This window comes from Typopeltis vanoorti, chromosome 7 (assembly GCF_054136105.1).
Source record: "Typopeltis vanoorti isolate ZY-2024b chromosome 7, IOZ_Tvanoo_1.0, whole genome shotgun sequence".
Taxonomy (NCBI): Eukaryota; Metazoa; Arthropoda; class Arachnida; order Uropygi; family Thelyphonidae; genus Typopeltis; species Typopeltis vanoorti.
Window position 1 is genome coordinate 51,428,246 of NC_143555.1, and position 24,693 is coordinate 51,452,938.

The window sequence follows — 24,693 nt, forward strand, 5'->3', positions numbered from 1 at the left end:
GGGTCCCCCTGGTACATCTACCATCATCCCTCACCGGCAAACAACACATGGACTTGCTGTCAGATCGTGTACACCCATTTCTGCGCCTACAGCACCATGCAGGAGACCTGTACCTACAGCAAGACAACGCACCGGCCCACTGCTGCCGAATTGTGGCCAAGTGGGTGGATGAACACTCCACGGACATGAGGATGCTTGGCTGTCTCTGAGGTCCTTGACCTCAATTTTCTTGAACACATCTGGGATGCTGTCGAGAGAGATATACGAACCCTGGACCCTGCTCTGACCAATCTCCGTGCATTGTGGGAGGCTGTGCAGCTGTCATGGATCAGTTTGGCTCCCCATTGCTTCCAGCACCTTGTGGAGACCATGACACGACGCATCACCGCTGTCATCAAGGCGAAAGGGGATGCTACCTGCTACCAGGCAGGTATCTCTAATTCAACTGTTCATGAGTGTGTGTATATATATATATATATATATAATTTATTAAGAAATATATACGTTAAAATTAATTTTTTTTTTCTTAATAATGATTCCATGCATTAATGATGCTTGGCCGAAAATTGCCACTTACACCCTGAAGCCCTGTAACGTACCCCTGGGAGTACATCTTATAGGGATTTTTTTTCTGTTTTCTAAGTAATTTCATTTCTGCTGCCTGAATTCTCTGTATCTCTCTCTTTCTCCAAAGGTCCATATCTCACTTTCATATAATAGTGTTGGTTTGGCTATTGTTTTGTAGACTCCAAGTCTAGTGTGTTTCTGTACATAGTGAGGTTTGAAGGTTCTATTAATTACTCCAATGATTTTTATAAAGTTTATCATCTTAAAATCAATATCTATTTCATTTATATAAGATAGTTTACGAGAGCCTGTGTAGCTCAGTGGATGTGGCGTTTGCATACCACGGCGCTTGGCCGCACGAAGGAAGACTTGGTTTCAAGTCTAGTCGGCGACTAGAGGAAATTTTTCTAAGCCTTTTTTCGACCGGTTCCCGAGTTAGTCGATCTCTGGCATGGGCAAGCGGGTTTTTCCTCTCGGAAACCCGGGTTATTCGTCCCGTAAACTCAAGAAAATTGACCGTAGAACCCACATTATTTCAGACATTAAATATATTGTGTTAGAGTTCGGGACCACGAGATGGCGGCACATTTGAGCCGTCTCTCTTCACTGTGTACCGCTTAATTAGTGATAGCCTTGGGCCATCTATCTCTGATTGGTACCAGTGGAGATTGAACTGTCCACTCAGTCTCCAAAAGTTAGATAGGGCTAAATGGCCTCGCCTACTCCCGTATATGGGAATAACAAGGCGTTAGCTGATTTTACAGTCTAAGTTTTAAATTATTAACTTGTTCAATTATTTTATTATTTATTACTATTTTACTTCTGACAGGATTATTTCTGTGAAAAGCCATGACTTTGGTTTACTCCAATAATATCTATAACAACAATCTATAACTTAAATAATATTATGTATAATATTATTTAAGTTATAGATTGCTTTCCGCAGTTTGTGTTCAGTCTTTCCAAAGATGATCTGATCATCAGCAAAGAGGAGTGTGTCTATTTTTGTATATCGATTAATATGGAAGCCACATGTATTTACTTCTCTCTATTTTTTGATAATATTGTTCATATATATATATATATATATATATATATATATATATATATATATATATGTTAAATAATAATAAAGGACAGCCTTGACGGACTTCTCTATTTATTGGTTTCCAAGTAGATATGGTATTGTTTTTCTTTATTGCTATTTCATTATTATGGTATAGAGCATTGTATAATTGGTTTAGAATGTGATATTCCTTTAGAGTTTCCCATAGTTTATTTCTTAAAATTTTGTCAAATGCTTTTATATAATCAATGAAAGCTATGTGTGTTTCAATATTGTATTCTTTGTGTTTTTCTATAATTATTTTTAAAATAAAAGCTGAGTCTATATATGATCTTTCCTTACGGAATCAGTTCTGTTCTTCTCCCAGCTGATATAGGATATTAATTTGTTTGTTAATATCTTTGCATAGATTTTAAGGAGGCTGATGTCATGATAGTTATTGCAATCTAATTTTTGTAAATTGGAATCACTATAGCTCTACGCCAGCTTTTGGGGGATTTTCTCTCTGTGTATATTTGGTTTATAAGTTTTAGAAATCTGGTATTAAATTCTTTACCCGCAAATTTAATTCTGTGTTTGGATTATCTTCTCCTGGTTGACTTGCCTGTTCTGCTTTGTTTGAGGGTGTTTTGTAGTTCTTCGTATGTAAACTCATCTATATTACTGATGTATTTCAAGGGGAATTCTTGTATCAAGGAGTTACATGCCATAACTTATGGAAATACTCCTGCCAGGTTTCTGGTTCGATTATATCAATTTTTGTTCTTTCTTTTAAATCATTATTCATTTGTTTGAGGACTCTATATGTTTTAGGTCTTTTTAATGTACAGTCCCATTCTAATTTTGCTATAAAATTTTCATATGTTTCTCTATTTTTTTTTTTCTTTCTACGTGCTTTCTTTGCTGTTGTTCTTTTCTTTTTATATTCAGTGAATGATTTGTCTGTCTTTAAATTTAGCCATTGTACGCTAAAATATCATTCATAATCCTTGCTCGCCTCCTCAATTCATCGCATCTTGGCAACACACTGACTACCTTTCCTACCACACTGTTATCTTTTACTCTCCTTAATAATCTCCTTATATCCAATCTGGCATTTTACTTATTCCCATCCAAATCATTTGTCCCTACTACAACCACTAACTCTTGTGCTCTCATATTCCTCATGGCCAACACTTATTAAGCTAGAGATTCGTAAGAAAAGGATGATGTGGAAGGAACCATGTGCATAAGGATGATGTCAGTAAATTTCAGAATTGTAAGGATCAGGCCAGAACAGTTACAACTATTGTACAAAAAGCAAAGTCTGAGTGTAAAAGGAAACTGGCTTTGTATTCTCAAAACAATCCAAAAGAATTCTATTGTGCTGCAAATAAAAGAAAGAATGCATATGAAAAAATAACTCAACTGAATGCAGATAGTATGTGGATGACAGATGCAGAAGAAATCATTCAACTAATGAGTGCCCATTTTGCTAAAAGTTATCAATCTGGAATATACAACATTGAGCTCACTGCTACTTCTTCACTGGATGAAGAAAGTCAGGTGCATGAGAAGGAGGTACTAAAGCTGTTGCACAAACTCGGTAAGAATTCGGCAACAGTGACTGATGAGATTTCAGCACAGATGCTAAAAGAGTTCTCAGCTAAACTGGCTATTCCTTTCACCAGGTATATACTTTTAGTCTCAGAATAAGAAAGATTCTTTATTTCTTAGAAGTTCCTGCATAATTCCATGATTCATCCATTTTATGCCTACTTTATTTAACCTCTGAACCTTAGGGATACAATCTAACATTACCATAAGTAATTCTGGACCAAATCCCAGGCACTACTGATTTCTTTCCATTTTAACTGGTCAAGCCACTGCACATCACCAATTCATTTCCTTAATATTTTGTAGTCCCTGCTTTGTAATTCCACACATATCTGTTGCTCCATAAAGCTTGTACCTGGTCAGCCACCCCCCACATCAAAACCACATGATCACTCTTCTCAACTAGTGGCATTGTGGTGACTTCTTCTACCATCACTGTATGAGATGATATTACTAAAATCTTACACTCCAGTCCCATGTATTGCTTCAACTACATGCTACATAAGATAATTGTCCCCGAGTAGTTCAAGAAATTTGATTTGTTTACTCACACATAAAGTCGCCCATTATTATAATCCTCCTGTTGCTCACCAGGCTTATCTGTCCAAATGTTTCAGAATTGCCTCCCTCTGCATTCCCTGGCCTGTAGCAACATCCTAGTAAATATCTAAAATTTGTGCTAACCTCACATTCACACCAGATAGCCTGTAAGCTACTATCATTATTTCTTTCTGCAACTTCCATCTTGAGAGGACATAACTGTTCTAAAATCATCAGTAATACCCACCTCCTCTTTTCTAAAAATGTAGCCATCACATTCTATTTCCATAAGCACATTATTCCTCTGTTTACCATCTCTTACTGACACCAATGATTTGTTTTGCTGCAAACTCTGAACCTTTATTCCGAATACTCCTTGCATTGATGTATAAGCACAGTAGCTTTATCCTGATCCTCCTTTCCTTCCCACAATTCCTTATCCCATCATTCCAGTAATTTGACTCTGTTGATTCCACTGACACCATCCCTGCATCCCTATCAGAATTTTGATTTCTTACACTCATGGTCCTACCGTCTGGTTTTTACTTCCCTGACCAGCCACACACACACACACACTCCTTCTCAGCCTGTAGCCCTTCTGCTCTCATTTAAATGTAGATCTGCAGTAACATAGATGGTCTGCATGATGGTCTCTCCTGCCTTCAAATTTATTCCACACATCAACAAATTTAAGTTCTCTCTTCCTGCACATTCTAACTATCATGCTATTTGTGATCATTGTGCTTCTCCTCAGATCTCCACTATCATACCTTGGTAATAAACTCAAAATTCTACCTCTCACATTCTTTCACTTCACTGTCTCTAGCAAGTTACAAATCATGCACTACCTCATTCATACTTTCTTGCAAGTCTTTTGTTCCAACCATCACAGTCAATTCCTCTACATTTTCTCTCCTTTCCACAGCCTCAGTCACTCTTCCTGTTGTAGCTTCAATCAGACATACTTTTGACACCTGCTCTATTTTCTCATCTTTCAATATAGAGTGCCCATATGGCACTCCACCGTTTTCCACCATTCAATTGCAGTCATTCATCTTTGACTCATCTGCCACTTTCTTTCTTACACCTTCAATTCCTATCTCTTCTGTAATTTTCCTATTTCACTCTGTACATGCCTTAATTCACTTCTCAACCTTACTAATTCTTTTCTAATATCCTCACTTGTGTTTGTATCTTTTGTGCTATCTTGTTTATTATTCCTTTTTCATTTTTCTACTATTCCAACATCTTTTGCATTTTCCTGTATCTTATTACACCTTCCATGTTATTTACTATATTCACTACCCCCAACTTTTGCTACATTCATATCGCTTTTGGCATTCTTGCTACCATTGATTGTTTTATTCAGTGAATTGTTTGTTCACTTTTTCAAAACTTTCTTATCAGTCATTCGTTACTATTGTACAGTGTCTCTCTTTGCTATCAGATAAGTACTCATTCTTCTCGCTACTATCACCTTCAGTTACTGATACGTTAGCACCCATGAAATCCACATTCAAATCACACTTTGTCCACACACTCTCCTTCCATCTGCCTTAAAAATCCATAATTTATCAACTTAATCTAACTAATATATATAACCTACCTTACATTTCACAAAAGGACTAAAATTAAAATTTAATTTAACTTTTATAAAGACAAAAGCACGCCATCTTTTGTTCGATGCTGGTTACGATACCCTGCTCTAAGTTTAATGATTTTGTAAACAAACAAGCTCACACACTACAAACACTGCAAGCACACAACTTCTCCCGTAATACTTACACATTAACACAATCATCCAGAATTAATTAATCAGAAGAACTTATCTGAACCTGGAGACTTCTTTTCAGAAATTAGTGAACATTGGTAGTGCATACAATTGATGCCAGTGAAATGCCACTCAGCATCCACCTAGATATTATGAGTTCTTCTTCAGTCAATGTTTTCTAAGAAAATTTGTGATAAGTATTATGCATTGTGTGAAGAGGCACCCCCTCCCTCAGCGAGTTCTTGATTTCCTGGAAGAGCTTGCATGGTAGTAATAATGATTAATAACTGAGCTATTTCTAGAACTAGAAATAGCTGAGTTATTAATTATTGCATTGCATTGACCATCTACATTTACTAGGGCTCTATTTCCATAGTCACTCTTCCTTTTACTTGCCTCATTGTGAAAAAATTTCTTTGTCATTCTAAACTGGATGCTTGCTTTCTAAATTTTATACAATTGGTATATCAAAAAATCATATAACATTATTTCTGATATATGGGCAGTAGATGGCGTTGGTGTAGATACTTGGTAGTAGAAGTTCGGTATAGTAGTGGAGACGTGGAGTTGTACAGTGGGTGTCCTCTCGCGATGTCTTCAGACTCCTTGGAGGTGTCACGAATAATAATAATATTGTATATGACTCTTCATCAGGATCATGTATATTCATGATCCTGCAATTCACTCATCAGTGTACAGTCTGATTCCAGTAATATTCTGTATACCTAGATATGAATCAAAATTTTTTTTATTCAACAGTATCATTTTCTTTCTAATACACATAATTTCATTGCTTGTTTCCCACCAATAACTTGTCTCAAATTTTGCACCTACTATAATGTTGTTTATGACATAATCTGTTTTTTTTTATTATTATTATTCAGGACTCATTATTATTATTATTATTATTATTATTATTATTATTATTATTATTATTATTCGGAATAATAATAATATTAGTATTCAGGCCTCATGGAGTTACATGCCATAACTTATGGAAATACTCCAGCCAGGTTTCTGGTTCGATTATATCTATTTTTGTTCTTTCTTTTAAATCGTTATTCATTTGTTTGAGGATTCTATATGTTTTAGGTCTTTTTTTTTTTTAGTTCAAAATTAGAATGGGATGTACAGTCCCATTCTAATTTTGCTATAAAATTTTCATATGTTTCTCTATTTTTTTTTCTTTCTACTTGCTTTCTTTGCTGTTATTCTTTTCTTTTTATATTCAACCAATGATTCATCTGTCTTTAAATTTAGCCATTGTAAGCTAAAATATCATTCATAATCCTTTATGAATGATATTTTATTCTTGATAGAAACACAAGTCTATCAAGACTCATCGAGGGGGGGGTCCCTCCTAGGAAACACAAAGTCTATCATACCACCCCTAAATGCATTGACCGTTCTCGCTCTCACCACTATCAGGCAATGCATTCCATGGTTCAACCACCCTCCATGCAAAGAAACCACTCCTCGCCCTCTTTTTCACAGTTTCGTAACTTCCAGGGATGGCCCCCTTGTCATGACTCTTTCCCACTGTTCAACCAAGCAAAAGAATTCCCCAGTGTCAACCCTGTAACCACCTCTAAACAGTTTAAAAGTCTCAATCATATCACCTCTCCTTCTTCTATCCACCAAACTCTGCAGTCCACACTCCCTCAGCCGATCCTCATAATTAACATTGTACAGTCCTGACATCATCTTTGTTATCTGCCTTTGTACCCTTTCCACAGTTAATTTATCCCCTTCAAATCCTGGGGACCAGATCTGAAAACAATAGTCTAAGTGTGGTCTCATCAGCATCTTATACAATGGAATGATAACCATTTTATCTCTGCAGGTCAGTGTCCTTCTCATTATTGCAGCAATCCTCTGTGTTACCTTCACTACCTTTGCAATATGCCCCCTAAATTTCAGGTTTCTATCAATCATCAACCCCAGATCTCTTGTCTCCCCTACTTCCTCCAGTATAACTCCTCCCATAGAGTATGCAGCATCTGATCGATGTGTCCCAAACCTCAAGACCTTACATTTTTCTGCATTAAACTGACACCCCCCCCATTCATTTTCCCATCTATCTAGCTTATTCAAATCCTCTTGCAGGGCTACCACGTCTGCACTATTACTAATAACCCTTCCCAGCTTCGCATCATCCGCAAACAACTGAATACCCTCTTGCAATCCACGGACAATATCATTGATATAAAGGTTAAACAATATAGGTCCCAGTACTGACCCCCGTGGAACCCCCACTTGTAACCTTTTGCTTCTTTGATATTGCTCCACCAAATACAACTCTCTGATACCTATCGGACAACCAATCCTGAATCCAGTTGACCAATCTGACATCCAATCCTAAATCCAGTTGACCAATCTGACATCCAGATCCATGTGCTGCAACTTGAATATCAGCTTATCGTGTGGCACCCTGTCAAATGCCTTTTCTAAGTCTAGGAAAATGGCAGTATATGTCTTTCCCTCATCTAATGCTCTTGTAACTTTATCATAAAAGGCTAGCATATTGCTAAAACAAGAGCACCCCTTCACAAATCGATGTTGACTCTCACAGATAACATTACCCTCATCTGCCCAATGCATCCGCGCGGTTAGCCTAGTGGCTTTGCGCTTCGCAACCATATGCCTGGGGAAGGAGTGTCCTAGGTTCGATTCTCGTCGGAGACGTGAGGAGCTGAAGGATCTTCCTCAGCCATAGCCAAGTTAGCTGGTCTTGGGCGCGGGCAGTAGGGTTTTTTCCGCCAGTTTATCTGGTGTTTTTCATCCCGCAAGCAGGCAAACCGGCCCCGTGAACACACAGGGATACAGCCAAGAATACCTTCAGGCATAGGAGTGACCATTCTATCCTCGAATTTCGGTTACGAAATCCAAGCATGCTTGGAAGGTTGTGGGCCTTAAAGGCCTGTTAAAGCCATTGGGATAGATGGGATAGATCTGCCCAATGCTGTATATGGTCCCTCACTACTTTCTTCAAGATCTTACTAACTACTGATTACACTCAAACTGGCCTATAATTTGACACTTCTAGTCTGCTACCGCCCTTATGCAATGCCACTATCCTACCTTCCTTCCATTTCATGGGCACCTTTCCTGCAGCCAGACACTCATTGAAAAGCCAGGTCAAAGGCACTGTCAGTTCCTTAGCACATTCTCTCAAAACTCATGATGAAATACCATCCAGTCCCACAGCTTCACTAACATCCAGAGTACTCGATATGTGGAACACACTCTCCTCCTGCACCTCTAAACCTTGAACCTGCCCCATCCCTCTAGTATTCAGATTGACTCCTCCAGGATGAAATACTCCAATAAAGTGGTCAATGAACAATTCTATTATGTCCTCTGCATCGGTCACTCTATTCCCATTTTTATCCCACAATGTCATTTTTCCACAGTCATTTCTCCTCCTTCTGGCCACATAGCTAAAAAATTCCCTAGGATTTTCCTTGGATCTGAGGGCCAATATTTTCTCATATTTCAGTTTTGCCTTCCTTACCATACTAGTCGCTCTCCTGGCCTGTGCCTTATATTCTTCATGCATCTTCTCTTCACCTGTCTTCTTATATCTCTTCCATAGCCTCTTTTTCACATGCAGTTCCTGTTTAATATTGTTTATCATCCACTTTACTCCAAATTGTGTCTTCTTCTTCACTCATGGAATACAGCTTACCATTGCTGCTAACAAATATTCCTTCACAATTTCCCAAGCACTAATGACATCCTGGCCTTTCAATCCCTCCCTCCATGAAACTTCCCCAAGTTGTTGTCTGAGACTATTATAATCACCTGCTTCATAATTCTAATTCCACATATGTTCCCTTCTCTTTGATACTCCTGCCTGTCTATTCATTTTCCAAGTCAAAACCATATGGTCACTCTCTCCAACTGGTGGAGAGATGTCATCTCAGTTATTATCAACTCTTCTGATGCTATAACCAAATCCAAAACTCTTGAACCTCTTGTTCCCTCTGTTACATGTTGCCTAAGACATTTGTCCCTCAAGAATTCTAGAAATTCCATTCCTTATTGCTACATGCATCTTCCTCTCCCCAATTTATACTGCTGTAGTTAAAATCTCCCATAACAATCATTCTTCTTACACTTGCCATGCTAAACTGTCTCAACATCTCCTGGTCCCCACTCTCTGTGCTCCTTGATCTGTAGCAACACCCCACTAAATATCCTGTCTTGCCCACCGCCACCTCACACCATATGCTTTCAAAATCATTAGTGTCACAGGCTTCCAAAGCCTGGAAGCCTGTGACCACCTATGTCCTCTTAGAGGACATAGGTCATCACTTATCATAAGCAGTACTCCACCACCACCATGCTTTCCCTTCCTATCCTGCCGAAAAATGCTGTTCCCAGCAACTTCTATTCCTGTTATTATAACCTCTTCTGTCAACCACGTCTCGGTGATTCCAGTAATCTTTGGACAGGCTGATGCAATCAGTGTCACCAATTCCTCTTCCTTATTTTGAATACTCCTGGTATTAGTATAAAGCATAAAAATGCCATTGTTTCTATACCCAGCATTATACCCTCTAGACTCCACTGGGCTCAGTGTTACCTGATGTCGTCCCCATTCTCCCAAGTACCCATTCCCACAAGAGGCCACCCCTGCTACCATCCACACTACTGGGACACACTGACTCGTTCAGAACATCAATCTCTCCAGATGCCTACGTCCTTCCTCATTCAAATGCAAGTGGTGTCTCACATACAACTCCTCTCTGCTCTCAAACGTACTCCAGGCATCAACATATTTCAATCCTCTCTTCTGACACATTCTCGCTATTATGCCATTCAATATCACCGCTCTTCTGCTCAGCTCATCACTATCATACCTAGGCAACACACACTATCTTTCCTCTCTGTGTCTTCTTTCTTACAACCTCAAGCAAGAATCTCATATCTCTCGCTGCCCTATTTACACCACCACTCAAGTCATTTGCTCCCACCATCACAATCATCTCATCCATCCTTTCACCTCTTTTAACTGCCATAGCCACTCTTTCTATCGTTCCTCCTGGCAAACACTCCTCACGCATCCCATCTTGAACACCACGGATCATTCAGTTCCCATACATTACACCTCTTACCACTCTATTCCTTGATTGCTCACATTCATCCCTCACTCTCTCTCCTGTAACAGTTTCTCTCTGTGCTCCCCTACTTACCTTCTTTTTTCTGTTTCTAGAAATATTTTTCTAAATATTACTTAAACCCTTTCAGGAACATTTGTGAACTACTCTGTCCCTTGTGGTACATGGTATACATAAAAAATAGAATACAGGAAATTAATTATAATGAATACTTTCTGAATTTTAAAATGCATGGGTGGTAGGATAAATTTTGTTGATTCTCCCCTCTCCCATATCTTTCACATGTATTGATAAGCTTGATAAATATTTATCCAGTAGTCATATTTCACATGTATAAATTCTAAGTACATTGTTTCAAATGCTTCTGTGGTACAAGGACATAATAAAATTTAATGCCAGAATTTAACCACATAGAACAAATAGATAGTAAAAAATGTTTATTTAGACATTCAACAAGCTTCGTGAACTAATGGTTTCACATCATCAGAATAAAATAATGAATAAAAAATTAAGTTACAAGCAGGCAATCACATGGTTAAATATTTTAAAAAAGACTAACAGTGGATTGAATGCTTGTGCCATGTAGAAACTTGATTGTCTGTGACATTATGCACACTACTAATTTCTTGTGGGTCAAATGTTTTATGAGAGATGTCCAGACTTGATGTAATATCATGCCTTGTTCCTGTGGATATTTTAATATTTCAGATGACTCTTTAAAAGCTCTGCAGTGGAATTTGCAATCTACTTGTGATCATTTCATGTAATATAATAATGTAATCATTTCAGTCGGCTGTCATACCACTTCATGTTTAGTTTCCATGATATGTGTTGCCAATCCTGAGTTTTTTTGTTTTTTTTCCTCTACGTTCTTAAAATGTTCTGATATATGTATCTCTCCTGACCTTCCTGTCTCTCCTATGTAACATATACCACAAGCACAGGTGATCTTGTAAATGCCAAGTTTTTTAAGTAGAGTATTGAGAAGTTTTGGAGGCTTAAGAATGCTAGAAATTTTTGTGAAGAGGAAGAAGGCAACTTTACAAGAGATCACCAGTACTTGTAATATATGTTACATGGAACAGTCAGGTCAGGAGACATATGCATCTCAGAACATTTTATGGACATAATAAAAAAAAAAAAGAAAACACAAATCAAAATTGGTGGCATATACAATGGAAACCAAACATGAAGTGTTGTGGCAATGAACTGAAATGATCCACGTGCATTACAAAATCTTCTCCAGAACTTTTAAACAGTAGTCTGAAATGTTAAAACAGTCACAACAGGGCAACAAGAAACAAGGCATGATATTACACCAAGTCAAGCCAGTTCTCATAAATCATCTAATGCACACAGAAACCAGTGGTGCACATTCCATTGTTAGCTGCTTCTAGCTTAATGTTTTTTGCTGTTATCTCCTGACAATGTGAAACTCAGTTATTTTATGAAACAAGGTTAAGAGGCTAAATAAACATTTTTTTTCTATCAGTTGTTTCTATCTGGTTAAATACTGGCATTACATTTTATTATAAGCACACTGATTGCCAACTGTCTAGTTGCATTGGGAAATCAGTTTACTGATCATCACTTAACTGAGGGTATTGTTAAAGGAATATATGATTACCTATGATTATAACAATAAAGCAGTTTCCACAAGCGTGCTGCTAGATAGTACATGGGACTGAACCAATGGTAACTTATTGGGTCTCACTTCCCAATTTGCTAGCGAATAATCCTCCAACTGCTTACTCTGCCAGGTTATTGCCTGGAGTGAGGCTGAGTATAGCAGCATACAGGGACACTGTCAGTGCAATACTTAAATTGGACTTTGGGTACAAGACCCTCACCTCAACTGCATCTCCTCCCTCTTCTCTCTCTCTCTCTCACACACACAAAATATATGTTTCCTGCAACGCTTCCACATCCAGAGAATCAATACAAACATTAATGATATACACCACCACCACTTACAAGCATCAAAAACCAATCTGCTGTTCCTAATCAAACCCTGGATATCTTGAACCAGAACAAATCAAAAAGTGGGGATTCCAGGAAGAAAATTTTAGCAAGAAATGCCTGATTTGATAAAACTGCATATTCCTCCCATTTTGCAGAATGCATCATGCAAGATGTAGTTGGAATAGGAGGAATATGCAATTTTATCTATTTGATAAAACTTCATATTCCTCCCATTTTGCAGAATGCATCATGCAAGATGTAGTTGGAATAGGAGGAATATGCAGTTTTATCAAATCAGGCATTTCTTGCTAAAATTTTCTTCCTGGAATCCCCACTTTTTGATTTGTTCTGGTTCAAGATTTCCTTACCTCACTTTGTGGTTTGTTTACTCCCTTTAACCTCTCTTAATTCAGATAACCATGCTGTTTATTTTGACTACTTATCATTAAAAGATGATTTCACACAGTCTAATTACCCATATTGTGAGATCATCTTCCTTGGAGACTAACGTTCTTTATAACGCACACTTGTTTCCCCTTGTCTAATTTCATAGAGCAAGCTGAAAGTGAATCCAAATTCATTTGTCATCAATAATGATCCAACATAAATAATTAACTTCACAGATCAAACTGCAAGGGAAGCCAAATCATTTATCAGCTGTCCTGATCCAACACAACCAGAATTCCAGTCAATCCTCATTATTTTTCTAACACTTTGGGCCTTTTCTTAGCCATCTCTCCTTTCAAATACATTTTATATCTCTGCGGGTTTCCTTGGCAACCCTGATCATAATCTTATCCATGTCTCCTTTTTCTACAGATTGATCTCCTTTCAGCCACACTCAACATATGTGTCTTTTTCCATGGTGACAAACTATTTTTGCTCTCCTGATCCAAACAATTTATCTGAGGTAGTAACTGAAATAATCCTAACTGGAATGAGTGCCTTCATTCCCCACTCCACTGCAAACTCCTGACTTCTGTCCAAACCCTGGTTCTCTAAAAATTGTGCTTCTGCAAATCATGATAAAATGCAATGGCCTATCGTGCAGGAAAAACTCAAGGGTTTTCGACTTTTAGCTTCTTGTCACGCCCTGAAGGGACAAATGCTAATGAGCAGGACTTCTCCACATTTATGGTAAGACTACTAACATGAAAGAAGTCTACTGCCTGGTCAAGGAGTTCCTGAAGGCCAACCTTAGTGGAGGCCACAAGAATAAGGTTTTCAGCAAAGTCCATAGCATTAAAAGAAGCATCAAGAGAGTAACCAGTATGGTTAGGTAGAGAATGAAGAAACTCGTCAATGATGCAGTCGAAGAAAAGATGGGATAGAGGGTCGCCTTGATGAACACCCTGAATTGCAGGAATAGAAGTCGCACAGGTCCTATATTAATAGATAGAGAATTATTAGAGTATAACTCTAAAATATATGAAAGAAAAGAATCTGGAGAGCCTGCAATAGATAGTGCTCTTAAAATAGCAGGAAGAGAAACACTATCAAAAGCTTTTTGAAGGTCCAGGTAAACCATAAACAAAGGCTTAAGACCTCAGTGGGAATCAGAAAGGAGGGCAGAAAAAATATAGATGTTCTCAGCACAGCCATCCGAAGGGACAAAGGCTCTCTGCTGAGCATTATGTTGAATATACTTTTGCAGTCTCTTGACTAGCACTTTATGATTAAGTTGAAGAACAGGAGAAACTGTAATAGGCCTCTATCCGTAGCACTACTAGTGGTATCCTTCTTTGGGATAAATATAATTCTTGAGTTCCATAAATAAGGTGGAATAACTTTAGTTGATAGGAAAATGTTCAGAAGATCTTGAAGGATCTGAATAGGCACTTTCCTTAAATGTGACACTGGAAAGTCATTAAGGCCAGAAACTGAATTACTAGGGGTTAAAGCCAATACAATTTCTTCGTGTAATACCGGAGAATAAATGGCTGATTTAGGGACAGACCCAAGCACATAAGGCTGGTCTTGATCAGGTAAATGCGTTGGTAGAGTGGAGAAGATAGTACTCCAAAATTCCACAAAATCTTTGTGCTGTTCTTCGGAGAGAGGTGAAGATGCTCCATCTAATATTGTCTTTGTATGCATCTCCTGCGATTCTTCTTATATAAGGCTTGCATTTCTGTATGAGCCATCTCTCTTTCTCCTACGTGAAGGTGGACTTTGAGGCTGGGAATGTTTTGGTTGTCGAGGCTGATGCTGTTCAGAAAATACATTTTGGAGATAATCCTGAAGTTTGCTGGCGATATTATATTCTGCTAAAGGTTTCTGGTCTAAAGTTGATGCTGACTTAGAAATCAAAGCCTTTGTTGCTAAATGTGGTTGTTGAAAGTCAACTTGAGTAGGAACGGAAGGTGGGTGGAAGATACAGAGGATATTACCCATCCCGCCATTCCTAGAAAGTTCTGCAAGCTCGTTAACAAGCTGTTTGTAACCTGCTAGTCTTCAATAACTTTTAATAGCATGAAAAGTATGATGAGGCAGCACATCATCCAAAGTCTCATTTAAGTTCCTAACACCTGTCGCCACCAAACGAACTTCGTGGGCAGCAAGAATACACTCCTCTTCTGAACTCCAGCATGCTTTAATGTGCTCAGTACAGATAGTAGCATTCACCTCAACAGGATGTTTAGAAGAATGATGCACTCCAAGTCTAACAGCAGAAGTAAAAGCATGATTACATTCAGGGCAGATAAAATGATGAATGTCTGAAATTGCTAATCTGCTGGAACATTGTTTACTTGTACTGGTAGAAAATAGTTGATTACAATTCTTGTAGGCATCTCATTAAACAAGTTCGAAAGTCAGAATCAATCTTCAGGTTTCTTGGATCTAACCAATCAGTCAGACCTGCTATTTTCTTGATTATTGCAAGCGAGGTAACTAGCCCATCCTGGGGTGCTAATACGAGATGGAAGAAATAGCATAATGAGCCAGTTAGTCATCCAAAGGTGTTCAGGGTATGTCATGAGAAGGTCTCTCTCTCTTTTCCATACTTGTCTGGTGCCTTGGACCAAAAGATATGCAACCAAGACTACCAGGCTTTGACTCCCCAAGCCTTTTCTGTACGTGCTTTCATTGGTGTCAGGAATATATATGTTGATTAACTAGTACCTGGTCCTCATATATTCACAGTCGAATTTCAAATATGTTGATCTAACTTTCCTTTGGCTACTTCTTCCTCTGCAAGCTTTCTGTACATGGTGTTTCTCAGAGTAGAGTCTTCATCTTCTTCTCACTCCCCCCCCCATCCAACCAACACTGCACTAATATGCTGTTGATTCTGCAACTCCTCATATATAGGGCTACTATAAAAAAAAATCAGCTGAATACCTCCTTCCATAATCATTCTCAGTATTATTAACATTGAGATGATTGAAGATCAGCAATCCGAGTGTAGAGCCTTTATTGTCATCTGGGGAACCTTGCTTGTTAATCACTTTCTCCTCCAATGTGCCATTCTTCCCTCTAATGTACTGATTATCCATTCCAGTTTGTAGTGGAGTTAGATAATCTTGTTTGTTAGTATGGAAATACAGATATATCTTACCTTGATGTTCCACTTTCAGTCAGTCCAAAGTTACACCAGAAATGTTGATACCCTATTAGGTAACCTTTTTGTTATCCTTTTTTTTTTTTTTTTAATTTTTTGATTCTCTTTTGAGAATCCTTCTCTCTTGATAATGTCGACCATCTATTTACCATGATGGTGTTACTTTGCTGCCAAGTTTATGCAAAGGGTAATTGCCATAATGGTTCAGCACTTGAAATAGGAAACATAACTTTTTCTGTTTCACGTTTTCTATATTTTGCCAAATAACTGGATTCCTCTGTGTAGCTAGATTTATGATATATCCCATAGTGTCATCACCAAATGCTATTTACATTCATCATCAAATTCCTGATGCGTTCCCTCAAGTGGTATACAGGATATGATAGTACTTCATGAAAAATTTACATCATTACTAACTTCTTATCTACAATTTTCCTCCAAATCAATTTGTTAACTATCAAGACATATTTCTATCTTCTAAGGCACTTTTCACCTTATCAATCCACCTATATCTTGGTCTTCCTCTGGATCTTTTTTCCTTCCAACCTGGTAGAGAACACTTGTTTTTGCTAATCTTTCCTCTCCCATTCTATTGAAGTGACCATACTACCTGTAGCCATACTAATACATTCCTGGATGCTAACAATGTCAAGTTCTTTCCTAATATCCTTGTTTTTAATATGATATTGCCATTGATGCTATCTGTTCATGGCCCTAATCTTTCTCAGGACTCTCAAATCCTGAGAAAGTTTAGTCAAGTGTTTTACTAGGAAGTAAAATACTTGGTCAAGCGCTTTACTTCTAACCCAGCTCTCAGATCCATAAGTTAAAATTGGTTTGAACATTGTCTTGTGTACAGCTAATTTAGTGTTTTCACTAATTTTTCTCTTATTCCATATAAACATATTCAGTTGACTTCCTACCATACCAGTTTTGTTGATTCTGTTGTCTATTTCCATATTTAATTTACCATCTTCACTTAAAATCATGCCTAAGTAGCTGAAATATTTTACTTGTTCTATAGGTTCTCCATTCACAATGCAGTTGATATATTCAATGCTTCTGACTATTTTCATTGTCTTTGACTGACCTTCATACTATATCTATTACGACAGTTATTCAGTTTAGTCAGGAATCTTGCAGACTTGTAGCAGATTTTTCTAGAAGTATAACATCATCCGCATAAAGCAAAGAGCTGAGATTAACATCTCCAATTTTGATAACAGGTTTAATACCACTTTCCTTCATAATGTGATCCATATAGATAATGAATAACAGAAGGGATAATGTGCATCCTTATCTGACAGCAGATTTAACATTAAACCACATTAGACTTCCTTCACTTCTAACTGCACTTACAACTCATATAAAGACGGTATTGTTTGATATAATGCCCCAATTGACACCATATACTGTAGCATTTTGAATGGCTTCTCTCTTGGCACCTTATCATATCCTTTTCCATATATAAATCTTTGTTATATTCCCATGATTTCTCAACTATTTGACCTAAAGTGAAAATCTGATCCTGCCTACTTCTATTTGGCCTGAATCCAGCTTGTTCTTCACCAAGCTCATCTTCCACAATCCTTCTCAACCATTTCTCAAGTATACATTATGAAACTTATGGATACAACTACCGTGTTAGAGTAAAACTTTAGTTTAATATAAACCAAAATATACACTTGATGTTTCGACCTTCACATTAAGGCATCTTCTGGAGTATATGTATATACTAAGAAACAAGCTGCACTACAATCTACATGGCATTATAAAAGTTTCTGAAGTATATACTTGCATAAATCTTACCAGGAACACTCAGTAGAGAAATACCTCTGTAATTCTTACATTCAGTTTTATTTCCCTTTTTATATATGGGTACTATGAAAGCTCTACTCCAGTCATCTGGAATTCATCCTTCTGTCCAGGCCTTCTGAACTATGTGGTGCAGCCACTGTAAGACTTTTATACCTCCATACTTGAGCATTTCTGGTTGACTATCATCTACTCCAACTGTCTTTCCACATTTCAGGCTTTTGATTGCTTTTTCTACTTCAAATATGGATATATATATATATATATATTTCTGATTGCATGCCTGATCAGTATTTTTTACCACTGTGCCATCACTGATTGTTTCATTTAATAATTTTTTGAAGTAATTACTCCATACATCAAGGATATCTTTTTCTCCAGTTTTGATGTCACCTTTATCATCTCTAATTCCTTTTACAGCACTCTTTCCTCCATTTCTGAGCTTCTTCAACAACCTCCAGAATATCTCGCCACCTTTTTTTTATATTTATTTTCTATGTTCTTGCCAGTCTTCCCATGACTTTTGTTTAGCTAGTTTTACACAGTGTTTAGCTTTCTAACATTTGTCTCTCTATTCTCTAAGAGCATAAGCTGACTCATTTGTCAGGAACTTTTAATATGCTTTCTTCTTTAACTTCCTGTATCCACCATGGAGTTCTAATTTTTCTAGCCTTACAGATAACCTCACCACATGCCTCTCTGGCTGAATCATTCAATGTTTTCTTCATGGCTTGCCACCAAATCTTCAAGGTTTGGTTCCTGTTCTCAAATTCTTTCATTTTTTCCTGAATAATCTTTGTGTATTTTAGTCTACAGTTCACATCTGAGAGCTGCTCAACTTTTATCCGCTTTAAAACTTTCTTACATGTTCTTCTTTTCAATATGAAATTCAATTTTATCCTGCTCAATACTAAATGATAATGACTTCCAATTTCAAATCCTCTGTACACCTGGTGCCCATTTACATTCATTCATAGGTTAATTGGTTATAACTTTGGTTATTACTTTACTGTTTATATAATGCATTCAAGCTGTATCTCATACATCAAGAAATGCAACAGAAAGAACATCATGCTGATTTTGAACACTGCTCTTGGATGAATGAATGAATCAGCAACTATGAGATATGATGCTATCTGCAAGGTAGTAGACATGTCCAGATATGTACCTTTGTACATTAGCATTTATTCTTTAGCAGAAAATAAATTGGTCTTGATAAATTTTGATCAGCTGTTGTATAGAGCATGTTAAATTTATATGCATTTTTTTCTGTGAAATTAATCTTAATTATTATAATTCTGAAAATGATTAAATTTCTAAAATTTAGTGATTTTGTATTTTGGTACCTTCCTCAAATTCAATACAAAAATCCAGATGTCCAAATAGTGACAGTTGAGAACTTAACACCTACTCCTTTTATAAGATGTTGGTTGGGTAAGTTTTTGTGATTAATAATTTTTAAACATTTGGAATGTAGATACTCTTATGCTGCAAAACCAGCATGTATTTCTTCATGCAATTAATATGTTCAAAGAATAACTATAATTTTTCAAACTTTGAGGTATGGTATAAGTTCCACGTGGAGACTGTTCGTTAATTATTTTATTATGTTTAAACCTCTACTAGTTCTTTTTATGTTGAAGTGCACTGAATTGGAAGAATTAAAATATATTTATTTCTTTATTTTTTAAACAAGAAGCAGTAAAACAATACTGGCGGTCCATGGGTTACGGATGACCCAGCTTACGGCATTCCGTACTTATGAACAGACTCCCATAAGGATAATTAATAATTTGGGAACCAGGTTCCTTCACGCACATGCAGAAACCTGCACTTCACTGCATTGTTAAAGCAGCTCTTCGCATTATTTGGAAGTCAAATTTAAGGGCCCGTGTCACATTTACCATGTCTGAAGATTGGTTCTTGAACTGTTTTATTCCTGCTGTGGAACGTTATTGTTCATAGAAAATTCCCTTTAAAATTCTGCTTGTGCTGGACAATGCTCATAGACATCCAACGTCTTTAGATGACCTTCACCCTAATGTAAAGATAATATTTTTACCACCCAACACTACATTGTTACTACAGCCAATGGACCAGGGAATCATTTCTGCATTTAAGGCTTATTACTTACAGTGTACATTCCCGCAAGCAGTCAGGGCTACGGAAGATGACGTGATGACCTTGAGGGAGTTCTGAAACAATTATAACATGCATGATGTCATCAAAAACATTGTTGATTCTTGGGAGAGGGGTGTGGAACAAATAGTGCTCTAAATTCTGTGATTTTCGTGGCTTCACAGAGGATATCGCCAAAGCCATAAAAGCTGTGGTGGATAGTGGCAATACACTGCAGTTTGAAATCAATGAAAATGTTGTCATTGACTCATTAGAGTCCCATTCACAAGAATTAACCAATGAAGAGCTGATGGAGATAGAGAAGCAGCTGATAGAAACACAAGAATACGAAGAATCAGAAGATCCAGAGTCAAGAAAGTTTATGGCAAAAGAATTAGCTGAAGCCTTTTGTTTCATTGTAGTGGGATTTGCTAAACTTGAGGAGAAGGATCCTAACATTCAGCAGTTTACAAAGGTTTACCATGCAAACTTTATTTGCTTACACTTGGATAAAGGATTAAATTAAATTTATTATAGTTTACCATTCAGTTAGTGAGAACATCAGCTGCTACAAGGCCATTTATGATGAAAAAAAAGAAAAAGGCTGTGCAAACAACCCTAGATACTTTTTCAAGGAACCGACTTCAGTGCTAAGCTCCCCTCCTCCAGAGACAGAATCAAATCCTGATTCTCCAGCACCAGGTCTCTAGCACCATTTTCATCATCATCTTCCAATTAATGCTAGCCTACCTTCTTGCCTCAAAAATTCCCTTTCTAGTAAGCTAGACACTGATGCAACCTTTAAGTGCTAAAATATTTCCCCTGCATCAATCCTATAAAATCCTTTAAGCAACTTAAACATTTCTGTCATGCTCCCCCCCCCCCCCTTTTGCCTAATAATCAACTTTTGCAATTCACAAACCCTCAGTTTGTCATCATGGGGATCATTCTTTTATTTTTACATCCCTCTCACCATCTTGGTCACTTGCCTCTAGATCAGTGGTCACCAAAGTGGTCGATATAACATTGTTAGGGGGGTCGATTCGGGCTCAGGGGTCGATTGGGAGTCGATAGAAAAATATAAGACATCATTGTACGGGTAATATTTAATTCGGTTAACTTGGATTACCTCCATCCTGAATGACAACACAATTAAGAGTGAATCGTAGGAACAGTGACATGAATAGGACCTGTAAGATGGAGCAAGGTCATGAAAATAGTTACGGAGGCCAATCAAGTAGGCCAAAATGACGTATTTACCAATAAACGGATGTCTGTGGTTCCCACCCGGCCGGAGCGAGATGGCAACATGTGCACGGTTGCTTATTTACTTATACTTACGCGTATTCGATCCCAGTCTCATTTTTGCCATCAACATACAAGTGAGCGTTAATGTTCTAAAATTCATCAACATACATATTATAATTCAATCGTTATTCATTCACGAACTAAACTTCTCTATGTTGAAGAATTGAGAAGGGCTGGTAGTAATACCAGTGATATTAATACCACTAGTAATAGTAGTAGTGATAGTAATATAATAATATATACTATATTATACATACAATAAATACTGTATGTATATAACTATTAAATAAATAATCTAAAACTCTTCTTTGCTTGTCCTATTATAATTATGTAATAGTAAAATAGAGGGGATCGATAAAACATCAAGAAACTCTTGATGGGGTCGACGGTCAAAGAAGTTTGGTGACCCCTGCTCTAGATCCTTTCCACCACATACTCATCCTCAAGAAACCCAGGTGTTAAGACCTAAACATAATAATCCATATTTGGTTTTATCAACGTTTTATAAAGAGAATGTTAACACCTTTATCTTTGCTGGTTAGTGTATTCTTCAATATCAAAGTAAACCTGTGAGCTACCCTGACTACTTTAGCAATATGCCCTCTAAACTTCAACTTGCTGTGTACTACTACTACTGTGGCACACCACTAAGTCATCTGCCTTCTCCTGGATTCTGTTCCTCTATAAACTACTGTTTTGGTATCTGTTCTTCAGCCATTTTTTTATCCATATCACCACTTTCATATCCATCCCCATTTGTTGTAGTTTATGTAGCAGAGTTCCATGTAATACTCAAATGCCTTTGCAAAATCTAGTTATCACTAATTATAATGAAGAGCCAAAGGCTTCCATTCGGTGACATGAACTTATTTAAGTTAAGGGATATTATATTATATCCCATATTGTTTCTTAGCCGAATAAGAAACTCAAAGAGTTTCATGCCGAAATATAGAAACTATATGAAGTTCGGCGATTCCAAGTGTAAGCAAATACTTGAATAGAGCAGCAACTGACCCTTGAAGGTAGTGCAAGCTGAGGCAACTCATACAAAGGGTGGAGCAAGCTCCGATCACTATTCTTGATATTTACCCATAATGTGAACTTAACTCCTAGGAGCTGTATTATTGTTCAACATTATGAGAGAAGGTCACTACCCAGACTGACTTCGACCTTTTTTGAGGTCTCATCAGTGAGTAGGTAGACCAAGTTAATACCAAGTTTGTAGTGAACAGAACTTACATCCCTTCTATGAGAATTGCCAAGAGGTGTCCTATTAAATTACTAATTATAATGAAGAGCCAAAGGCTTCAATTCGGCGACATGAACTTATTTAAGTTAAGGGATAGTATATTATATTCCATATTGTTTCTTAGCCGTATAAGAAACTCAAGGAGTTTCATGCCGAATATAGAAACTATATAAAGTTTGGTGATTCCAAGCGTAAGCAAATACCTGGATGGAACAGCAACTGACCCTTGAAGGTAGTGCAAGCTGAGGCAACTCATAGAAAGGGTGGAGCAAGCTCCAATCACTATTCTTGATATTTACCCATAATGTGAACTTAACTCCTAGGAGCTGTATTATTGTTAAACATTATGAGAGAAGGTCACTACCCAGACTGGTTTCGACCTTTTTTGAGGTCTCATCAGTGAGTAAGTAGACCAAGTTAATACCAAGGTTTCATCTGCATAAAGCTGAGTTTGACATCTTCAGCTCTCATATCAGGTTTAATGCCAATTTCTTTCATAATGTGATCCATATAGATCATGAGTAAGAGTGGAGATAATTTGCTTCCTTGTGTTATCACAGAATTTCCACAAATTATTTTCCTATATTTCCTTCTATTCTAACTGCTAACTTACAACTTAAATATGGACTATATTGCTCTGCATAATGTTCCATTTACTCCATATTTGTGTTTTGAAAAGCTTTTCTCTGGGTTCCTTATCATATGCCTTTTCCAGATCTAAAACTTAAGTACAGACCCTTGTTGTATTTCCATGATTCCTTAACTGTTTGTCGTAAAGTGAAAATCTGATCCCGACAACTCTGTTTGTTCTTTTACAAGTTTGTCCTCCACAATCTTTCCCAACCTCTTTTCAAGCAGGCTTGCATAAGACTTACCTGGAACACTTAGTAGAGAAATTTCTCACATTCAGCTTTATTCCTTTATTTATAGATGGGAACTATGAGAGCTATATTCTAATCATCTGGAATTAGACCTTCTGACCAGGCCCTTTGAAAACTTTTATACCTCCGTACTGAATCATTGCCGATTGAATATCATTTACTCCAGCTATCTTTCCACATTTAAAGTTTTTGATGGATTTTCTACCTCAAGTATTGATATGTACTTATTCTTTGCATTCCACTTGAAAAAAATTTCTAGTATAGTTCTGTCACTGCATAGTGATCATTCTTCTTCTTCTTCATGTAGCTTCCTCAGTAAGAGGGTGCAGCACCATTTCCTTCCACTTCTCTCTGTTGGTGGCTTTCCTTTTTGTTTCTGCATAAGTTGAATTGGATTAGATGAGGCAAGAAATGAAATGGATGTGGAATGAAATTAAGAAAATTCTGGTAAAAACTATTAAAATAAATAATGATGGAATGCAAGAGTTAACAAAAGATGAGCGAGTGGCGTTGTATGGTGACTTCATTATTAAAGGTATGCTGGAGGATAGAATGCACAAGGTATGTTTTCCAGGTGCTAAAGTGAGTCGAGTGATTGAGGCATTGGATATAAGGCAGGAGCGAGCAAAAGAGCTAATAGTATATTAATAGGTACGAATGATTTGAGAGAAGACAAAGAGTGTGTCAGAATGGATATCAGGAGGCTGCTTAGAAGGATAAAAGAGAATAGTGTGACAGGAAGGGTAGTTAGCATGTTGCCTAGGTATGACTGGTGAAATGAGGTGGAGAGCAAGGATTATGAATGATATGCTGGCTGAAATGTGTGAGAAGATGAGAGTACACTTTGTCAATGTGTGGAATGAGTTTGAGGGAAGAATTGAGCTGTATGGGAGCGATGGACTGCATTTGAGTGGTTATGGTGTGAGTCACTTGGAGAGACTGCTGCTGGAAGGTAGAGAAGTGAATAGGCAGATCGAGTGGGAAGTGATGTGGAAGAGCGGTAGAGTAAGACAGGAGAGATTGAAGAGGTGGTTATGAATGGAGAAGTGAGTGGTATGAGTATAGAAAATGAGAGAATGGGTGTGCAAGAGGAGCAGGGAAACGGGGAGGCTCATGGTGCACAGGGGTACACAGC

At 37.4% G+C, this 24,693-nt stretch overlaps 1 protein-coding gene across 2 annotated transcripts in view; it reads left to right on the forward strand.

Annotated features, from left to right (window-relative positions):
• The window catches only part of mRpS25 (mitochondrial ribosomal protein S25), a 92,584-nt gene that overhangs the window by 19,413 nt on the left and 48,478 nt on the right, over positions 1 to 24,693 (forward strand). The window contains exon 2 of one of the 2 annotated variants that reach the window (XM_090395861.1): positions 19,330 to 19,436. In XM_090395861.1, the coding sequence (XP_090251987.1) occupies positions 19,330 to 19,436 (107 nt within the window). The remainder of the gene's footprint in view (positions 1 to 19,329; positions 19,437 to 24,693) is intronic. The other variant, XM_090395862.1, reaches the window with a different exon arrangement.